Raw genomic sequence first — 9,632 nt, forward strand, 5'->3', positions numbered from 1 at the left:
ACGATAATATTTGGGTATATCAGAATTAAGTTTGAAAGCAAATAATGACATTATTGATAGAAAATTGATACAAAAAAAGAGAAATACGCAATATTAAGAAGAAATACTTTATTACTTAAATTTAATCACGCGTTAAATATTGCGACGACAAGAAATTGTTCATTTACACAAATGTACAACACAAGAAATTCTTAACTGTAGATATAATATATTCGTTACATCTTTCAAGACTTCGGTTCTGAGAAAATTATACTCATTCACACGTACATACATACTTACACATATATCTAGAGCCATTATTACGTAATTATGCCTTTTTTTTATCAGTTTTCGCAATAAGCAATATGTGTTACAATAGTAAGTACACCGGTAATGTTTTAAGAACACTGATCCATAATGAATATTTCAATGTTAAAATAAAAGTAGAGAACCGTTGGAATGTACCTTAATATAAGATAACAGTATTCTCTCGAGAATTATATAATATCTTGTAATTTTCAAATTGCGTGCCATGCCGCAATTTAGCACATCGTTGATTTTGAATAAATAAATTATTTGCAAGCTTCTGAATTCACGTCCTAATCATTATATATACACGACATAATATTGGAAAGACAACCAACCGACAACAGAGCTAGTCAATTTCAATATGAATGACAGTAACGATTATGTCGGCAGTAACGTTTTAAAAAAAAATGCTATGTTGAATATTCGCCAAATTTTACAATGCTGTTATATACTACGCTATTTGAGGTAAAAACAAGCCAATGCTTGTTTCATAGTATGTAATTTACATTTTTATATTTCGTGTTTTCCATCCTTATTATTGGACTAGAATGTTATTCTTGCTTTTCTCTTACAACAGTCCCATTTGCGTTCACAGATTCATCTTCCATTTCCCGGTTCCTTGCTTGTTGCCTCAATTGTGCTCTCTTCAAACTGGTCATTAATTGACTAGATTGATAAAGCCAGCTTGCCTACAGATGAGAATCGAGGAAACAATACATACTATTAAAAAAATATATATATAGGTTTTTTTTAAACATACTGGACATTTCTATCTACTTACGATCATAATCATGCAATTCATCAAGATAGGCACAGAGAACACTACAGATATAAAGAGCCCATTGGAATCAAAATATTGCTGCCTTGAGAACAACCTATTAAAATCAAATAAATATATTATCTCAAATACTTATCAAAATAATATGATAATTCTTAGTAACTTAAAGATTCTTACATCCAGTTAGATGCAGCAACTTCATTGATGCTTTCAGAGAAATATACCAAAAGTACTGCAACATGAACACTTCATTGCAATAACTATGTACAGTAAATAAATTATTTTTAATACGAAATATACTTACACAGAGCAAGGAATAACATAATTTGAAAATTGGCATGGTTTCTTGTCATTAATGCAGTCATTGTGACAGCAATATGGAAAGTTAGCAATAATGCAAGCCATGGATCCCGCCATTCAATCTGTTTAATTCAATTCTTCAATGAATCATAATTTAATTCAAATACGTAAATTGCTTGTTTATATGCTCTTTACAATGGTATATGTTATATAATGAAACAAAAATATCTAATAACAATCAGGTATATAAAATACCAGCAAGTTGTTAAGAAAATAAGACAAAAATACTTTCTACACAGTTACGATTTAACATACATATCTATAATTACACATTTATATATTGTCGCATTGTACATATATATTAAATAACGTGAATCTGCTGTTCGTGTGTAATATACATACTGCCAAATCACGTTTAACGAATGAACGCGGGAACATGTCATTTTGATGATTGACATATAAAACTGGGCCTATAATTTATCCGCATCTAGAAATGAGACGGAAAAAACGGCTTGTAAGCCGTGCATCGAATAAGCAAACTGTGATGCATGCACCAAAAATAAATTCTCGGCTAAAATATCGGTCAATAGCTAATATTTATTCTGTATTTCATAGCTGCTATTGCGAGCAAACCCAAGTCAAGCCATACAAACGAGACCGAATAACGAAATAAATTCTTGAAAAATGCAGGTATAATAATCAAATCACCGACCGAAATGGTTGACATCTGTGTCAGTATTTTTACATTGATACTTTTTTGCCAGCGGTACTGAAAATGAAAGTGATCGAGAACGAAAGGGAAATAAGGAACGTCCTTTCAAAAACTTGAACACGTTCAGAGAACAAAATAAATTAAGCGGCATCAGTCGTAGACGAATAAAACGGAACTTACGTAGCAAAAATGAAAGTAAAATTTTCGTTACTTACGCTTTGTAAAAACGGAAGAATACCGTCGATCGGAGATTTGACTTGATCCTCCGACATGGTGTCGTTAGTTAGTAAAATTCGGGCCACAACGCCCTACTACAACCTCCTTTTGGTCGATTTGGACGCCAAAGGAAATAACGAACAATGTAAATGTAGATAAATGTCGCGAACACGGCGACACACGGAAAAAACAACGATCGTAGAGTCGTAGCAAGAATAATTTCCCGTCTTTCTCTTTCGTTGTTCTCGTCTTTCTCGTTTCGACGCATACACACGACTTTATGGAACTTAACAACGTTACACGTTTGAGACGTACATAGAGAATTCACCGTATGTGCATACAGCGCCATCTACGAGCATGGTGCAGATATAATATAGCATTCGCCGTCGTCGATATGATATCGACATTGCGGTGCATACCGGGTCCGATCGAATAACATGTAAAAGCGTGATTCCTCGTGGAAAAATAAAAAAAATGTATAGAATGAATTCTTTTTCATTTTCGGCTTAATTTTCGAGAAAATCGAGTTCGGAAATTTATCAAGTATACTTGAGCATGGCTAATTCCGATTCGGACAGGATCAAATAATCGGCAGGAGGTCACTCTATCTGTGAAGATAATGTAGAATAAAATTTGTCCACCTAAGACTTCACTTTAACAATAAATTCACAAATTTATTTTCCTCGGAAACAAAGCGTCTTGCGAGCGAATTTTACCTTCATACGAAACAATCGATTTCTTTGATATTTTATCGGTAAATGTAAATTAATTCAGTAGTTGATAGAAAGCTTGATCTTACGACTCCTTTAATAAAATTGATATTGTAATAATGTAATTATTTCTTTTTCTGTTTATAGGTAAAGACATGAATTTAAGTAGTCAAAAGACAAAATTAGTTCTGGATAATGGTATAAAAATGTGATACTCAGTTTACTTTGAAGCAAACAATCGATTTGATTGCATTACCAAACACTATGAAGAGAAAAGTTTTTTCGCACGTATTTGGTCACGTGCTGCGCAATGCAGATATGTATATATGTAAATGTGAATGCGGTAAGTTTAATATAATCTTTAACCCTTTGATCATCTATTTATTTTTGCAAGAACGAAGAACATAATTTATAATTTTTACTCGAAATGAAAATTTGAAAATCGCTCTACGTCAATCTGGCGTTTTAAAATACAAGAAAGGTATTTTCAAAAATCCTATATTATAAGAAAAATATAGAAATACAATTTTTTACAATATAATTCTATTTATGAGAAGCATTTCCCTACTTATGCGTTTTTTATTGGTAAGTTAATATATACGAAAAAAAACACGAAAAAAAAGGATGAAATATGTAAAATATATACGAGCCTGTTAATTCCAAGTAGAATTTAGAATGGATGATATGCTTGCGTAATCTGAATAATGCAATGCAATAATTCGTAGTGATTATGATTCGTATTGATATGATTATGCTATGTCTGAGCTAGAAGTAAAAGAATCGGAGCGTCGATTTCGAAAACAGAAAAAATGGAGAAACTTTTGCGATTAGGAAATTTTTTAATTAAATTAAGATTAATAACAAAGATAAATTGATTTCGGTTAGTCTTGGTAAATGTAAATGCAAACGTAAAAAGGTAGACGGTCTCTAAATAAAGAAATTATTTTTTGAACAACGAACCTCGTGTAAATTCATGTTATTGTTAACGCAATTAAAGAATTATGATCTATGATGTTTAGGATATATGTTTCTGTATATTACGTACATTCAATGCATTTATGTGGCTATCAGTTCTCCATAAATAAATAAATAATATAACTATAATGTACGCTTTTCTTCCATTCGATATCTTCTTCCATTATTTTTTTTTTTTTTTATTTAGTTGTTTACATTCACAATTTGTCCGATTTGGACATTTGGTAGAATTTTTTGGCTGTTTGATTATCACGTGGGTGGCGCTACCCCCAACGGGGTACCATCTTCTTGTTTGTTAGGTTGTGTCCTTTGTGAGGTCTGCTGGGTGTTTCCTTTTCAGTCTTCTATCCATGTTTGAGGTGTTGATCGTTTCCACAACTAGCTAATTTGGCTGTGTTCCTATTCTTTCTTTATATTTTCCTGCGTGTCTGCTAATTTCCTCTTTGACCGTTGGTATTCCCAGGTCCTTCCGTATATCCTCGTTTCTAACGTACCATGGGGCGTTTACTATCGTTCTAAGAATTTTAGCTCGCACTGTCTCTATTTTGCTTATATGGCTCATTGCTGCTGTTCCCCATAGTGGTATTCCGTACGTCCAGATTGGTTTTATGATCGTTATGTATATTTTTAATTTATTTTCTATGCTTAATTTGGATTTTCGACTTGTTAGCCATTGCATTTGTCTGCTTGCTGTCTGTATTTTGTCTGTTATTGATTTGATATGCTGTTTCCATGTGAGTCGTGTATCTATGTGGAGTCCTAGGTATTTCACTTGCCTTGTTTGTATTATGTGCGTGCCGTTAAGAAAGATGTTTGGTGGTATCTGTTTTCGCAGTGTGAATGTAATATGGTTGCATTTACTGGCGTTTGCTTTAATTTGTTTAACTTGTAGCCACTTTTCTATTTTTGTGATATGTTCTTGTAGTAATGTGACTGCTGTTGCAGGGTCAGCGTGCCTGACTAGTACCGCTGTGTCGTCCGCGAATGTCAGTATTTTGCTATTGGTAGTTGTTGGTACGTTGGCCTTGTATAGTGTGTATAGTGTTGGTCCTAAGACGCTTCCTTGCGGAACCCCTGCCTTGATGTCTTTGACTTCGGAGTATGTGTCCTTGATTTTTATTACGAAGGTTCTGCTGCTTAAGTAGGATTTTATTAATTGGTATATTTGCTCCGGGAATTGTTTCCTGATTGTTTGTAGTAGGCTTTCGTGGTTTATTTTGTCAAATGCTTTCTCTATGTCCATAAAGAGGGTTGTACAGTATTGTTTGTTTTCTACTGCTGTCTTTCCCAATGTCCTCGTTTCTAACGTACCATGGGGCGTTTACTATCGTTCTAAGAATTTTAGCTTGCACTGTCTCTATTTTGCTTATATGGCTCATTGCTGCTGTTCCCCATAGTGGTATTCCGTACGTCCAGACTGGTTTTATGATCGTTTTGTATATCTCTAATTTATCTTCTATACCTCGTTTGGATTTTCGACTTGTTAGCCAATGCATTTGTCTGCTTGCTGTCTGTATTTTGTCTGTTATTGATTTGATATGCTGTTTCCATGTGAGTCGTGTATCTATGTGGAGTCCTAGGTATTTGACTTGCCTTGTTTGTATTATGTGTCTTCCATTATTAAACGACTAGCTAATGCCACAATTAATGCAAAGGAAAATCAATCAATCGACGTAATCTGACTGTAATAATTACAAGGAATAAAGCGATACATTACCTTAACAACGACATAACAAAACTTCAAAAACTTCAAAATATATACAACGTGCCATCTTCAAGTCGTGGTTGCGACATCGAAGTCTTCGTTCTACTCGGATGGCTATTTTGTTTTCGCATTGCAGTCGCAGTTTGTTTCCTTTTCTGCTATTCGATATCTGATTTTAGTTGTTGTAACATGTTATGAAGATGTAAACACAGTTAGTTTGAATCAAAGGAATACATAAAGTATCGGACTTTAATCGTGACCTATTTCACTGCTCGGATATTCACAATTCATGGAAAACTATCATAAATGACTGTAACATATTGTTAAAGAATATTATGTTGAAATCGTTCTATAACAAAAATTTTCTGCGTATTTTTGAACGCGAAATTATCGTTCATATCATTACTATTCGCTTTCATTGCTATTGTATTTACTTGGTTAAGAAGTAAATTATGAAAATATTATAAGAACACTTTTATATTAGCGATTATAATTATACGTATAGTAAGCATTATATTATAACTTACCGTTTCTTGGGAGAAAAAGAAATTGACGTTTTACCAAGAATATGCATTCGTTCGTTGGATAAATCGAAGGACGCACGTATCGATATATAGCGTGTTAATTGTATTAAAACTTTCTGCTACACTTTTATTACAATTGTAGTATCTCTGTTAAAATGCGAATTCTAGAGAATATTTTTTCAATAGTTGCTTTTTAACGAAATCATGTATCGTTCGTGAATCAAGAACGATACGTGATAACGGTTAATGTTGATCCGATTTTATTAAAATCAGATTTGCTATGCACAAATCTTCATAAATGTGCATCATGAATTTCAAATGCATAGAATTTAAAAGAATAAATCTTACGACTGTAATATGCTTTGAGGTAAGTCGAGTCCTCTTACATCTGAAGAAATTGAGCTTTTGGCCATCTTTGATGATTCTTGCATCTTCGTGCGATTGTGAAATTCGCTGATTCAAGAAGTCAACTCTTTACGTAATGTGTCATCAGTTTTAATCAAAATACTTTCAATATTCAATATTCAATTACCTTCAAACTTTACCAAAATTCAAATAATTTCAATATCCAAGTACCTTTCTTCGCATCTCTTATCTCCTACCCCCAGATAAGATCAGAAACAAAAATGCCGCAACTATCACCGATAATAAAATGTACATTTATTCGAAAATGCAGTTAGTCTTAATCGAAGATGACTTTTAATTTGCCTTGTTCGTAATTACAATTCATTTATTTTAATGTAATCAATTACGCGTTCTATTTTAAGCGAAGAATACCCGAAAGATCAATTTTTCTATCCACTTTTTATTATTCGATTCTTCTTCACGATGCAACTAGTTTCGAGTGACGCAAATTCCAAAATTAGCTTTTTTAATAAATTCTCTTTTTCTCGATAAAGTATATAAAAGAGGCTCGAAATGTCTATATTTATATGGAACCTCCGTTCATTTTCTGATGCAACCAATTTCACGCAAAGAAAATTCCGAAATCTCATTCCCTCGGCTTCCAACTCCATTTCAATTCTAAATTTATCCTCGTGTATCCCACGTAACGATGAAGTCAGATTTAAGTAAAAAAGGCTGAAAAAACCTCATTTTTACAACCATTCTGATTAATACGAAATTTAGAAAATTTCCTTTTCTCTTCATTTTACAGATAAGATTATATAGTTCAACTCAATTGCAGACCCACCCTCGATATCGTCGTAACAATGGTCACTGTTTTTTCGGCCAGTCGCGGAGAGACGCGATCGCGAGGAAGCGCGTCAACGGGGTCGTAAATTCCCGTTACGATTCCAATAATCGACGCCACGAACAGGTCGACCACCTTATTTCTGCTAGGATAATAGGGGTGGTTGAGCGAGTATAACACTGCGGTTAACAGGTTAAAATAGATGTTTCCAACAACTATATACAGAAGATATTCACGCTGTTGCGTAAGGTATAAGAGAAGTAGATGGATGATTGACAGGTGGAAACCCGATAAAGAGATGTCGACTGATCTGTAGTTGTAGATCAAGTGAAGTCCGGTGACGATGTTATCGCAAAGGAAAACTGTTGTTCGGTGGTGATTGCCTAACCACTGGTCGCTTGAGGGTGGAATCTTGGGAAACATGAGATAAGCCGTATCTATATTATATATGTCGAGTTCTCATTATGATTAGGGTTAGGAACGTGAGACGAATCCTCATTTGGACTACACATTGTTGCTATGCAATGGAGAAGACATTGACTAGTGTAAATACGACTACTACAGAATTTGACAAGTAATTGCGGTAATCAGACACTCGAGAAGCTAATGACAATGATCCTGGGTCCAACAACGAATCCGCGGTCAACAGGGTAACAGAATGCGCTTTCTTCCAAAGCCCAAGTCGTAATCGACTTGCTTGGCTACGGTGAAAATATTACTAAACTAACTCTTTGTTAAAACGTGGAATATCCACCGAGCGTAAAGACGACAAGTCACTCGCTGATACGACCTCACTCGATGATGCTCCACAGGAAAACTATGATGGGGTGTGTCTAAGGACACGAGATCATCGGATTCGTCGGGGATAGCCTTCGTTCAGAAAGTGAGGGAAATTGACGCTGCTGTTAATTGGTCAATTTCCATGTTGGTGTTTAGAGAAGGATGTTAGCCGCCCTTGAGGGAAAGTTGTTAGCGGAAGCGTTGTTCGTGAGAAAAACAAATTTCTCCGATCTTCCCATAGTTGGAACAAAGACTGCTTGTTCGTTTGAAGAATCTTAATTAACAAAATCCTAAGGTTTATAGCGGGTCCTCAGGCTAGCTGAACTTGTGCTGTGTAGGTGCATCGACATCTGGTAATAATTTTGCCCGAAGGAATCATTGGGATGTTTACTTCTACAGATATTTCTTTTAATGAGGACCATATTATTACTCCATACCTTTGTTAGACGAAGCGTTCGTCCCGTTGATCGCGGCTACGTTCAGCGACTGATTGTCGCCTTGAGTCCAAGCTCATTGTCACAAATCTCAAATAAATACAATTGCGTAGAATGACGGCAAATTCCCGAAGTTCCAAAGGGGAGGCTCCGGTGTCCTTTCATCTCCGACATATATATATGATGAGATGAAAAGACATATATGGACTTCTCTATACTACTATAGCTACTATAGCTACTACACTTGAGCTATAATTATACACTTATTTACTATAGCTACACTTAAGTAATAAAAATAAGAAATAGTTTTAATGTTCCAATCCGGCTCTATGACGATGGGCTTGGGCCCTAAGTGACATATCGGGTCACTGAACGTAGCCACGGTCACGGGAGGGACGTGTATCTGACAGAAGTATGGAATGATTATATGGCTCTCCTTAAAAACAAAGATTGACCCGAGAGATGGGGATAGGAATATATAAGGGCAGTTCCACTTGGATTTTTGTTGGAGTTCATGCAGATAAGTTTTACTTGTACGTGGAGTTATACGTGTATCTAAGGCCATTGTCACTAGTGCAGCGTAAGCCAAATCGCCGTGATTGATTGTCAAATTCATCAAACGCCCACGACCCTATCCCCAACGTTAATCCGATATATAAACCCATTTCCTCTATTTTTATCTGATAGAACAATAACTATGAGGAACCTTTTGACTCGAAAATGTCTTATGCCAATTGACGGACTTAACGATAAATCAAAAGGATTATTGCCACCCGATTAATTATATGTGCACGGTTGGTGAACACCTCGACCGTAGAGAGTCACCGGACGTAACAGTCACTGTTCAATATAGCGACTCTAATTACTTTGTATTGCTCCGATATAAATATAATAGACGATCGGTTCCTCCGTTCGACCGCTGCTTATCAATCGATGACTCGCCAGTGTACACGATCAGTGCGTTTCCGGGTGACAGTTTTATCAAGTGACGCGCGTCCAATGTGCCTCGGTTTCAGTG

General features: G+C 35.2%; 1 protein-coding gene and 1 long non-coding RNA gene across 3 annotated transcripts; both read right to left on the minus strand.

Moving 5' to 3' along the window:
* Positions 1 to 93: 93 nt before the first annotated feature.
* Tmem18 (transmembrane protein 18) lies at positions 94 to 2,605 on the minus strand. Of its 2 annotated transcripts, XM_069109149.1 has the most exons (6): positions 2,294 to 2,605; positions 1,769 to 1,853; positions 1,371 to 1,488; positions 1,244 to 1,298; positions 1,070 to 1,163; positions 94 to 977 (listed from the first exon to the last, which is right to left on the minus strand). In XM_069109149.1, exons 2-6 carry the CDS (start codon positions 1,802 to 1,804, stop codon positions 840 to 842), a joined length of 441 nt encoding a protein of 146 aa, XP_068965250.1. In that variant the 5' UTR covers positions 1,805 to 1,853; positions 2,294 to 2,605; the 3' UTR covers positions 94 to 839. The 2 variants fall into 2 exon arrangements, with proteins under 2 accessions (XP_068965250.1, XP_068965249.1); XM_069109148.1 differs by lacking the exon at positions 1,769 to 1,853 and having other exon boundaries at positions 2,294 to 2,602.
* A 2,866-nt stretch (positions 2,606 to 5,471) lies between these two features.
* Positions 5,472 to 9,555, minus strand: LOC138178282 (uncharacterized). The gene is made up of 3 exons (XR_011172668.1): positions 9,481 to 9,555; positions 5,697 to 5,839; positions 5,472 to 5,607 (listed from the first exon to the last, which is right to left on the minus strand). It is a non-coding gene; the product is annotated as an uncharacterized LOC138178282 (long non-coding RNA).
* Positions 9,556 to 9,632: the final 77 nt, after the last annotated feature.

This window comes from Bombus flavifrons, chromosome 3, assembly GCF_040668555.2.
Source record: "Bombus flavifrons isolate JBK064 chromosome 3, iyBomFlav1_principal, whole genome shotgun sequence".
NCBI classification, from domain to species: domain Eukaryota; kingdom Metazoa; phylum Arthropoda; class Insecta; order Hymenoptera; family Apidae; genus Bombus; species Bombus flavifrons.

Bases quoted from the DNA above. Each gene is read 5' to 3' on its own strand.
- Tmem18 (XM_069109148.1), bottom strand. From the start codon at position 2,350: ATGTCGGAGGATCAAGTCAAATCTCCGATCGACGGTATTCTTCCGTTT. The intron at 1,299-1,370 runs GTAAGTATATTT...TTCATGTTGCAG, and splicing joins TATGTTATTCCTTGCTCTGT to TACTTTTGGTATATTTCTCT. The intron at 978-1,069 runs GTAAGTAGATAG...TCTCATCTGTAG, and splicing joins TGAATTGCATGATTATGATC to GCAAGCTGGCTTTATCAATC.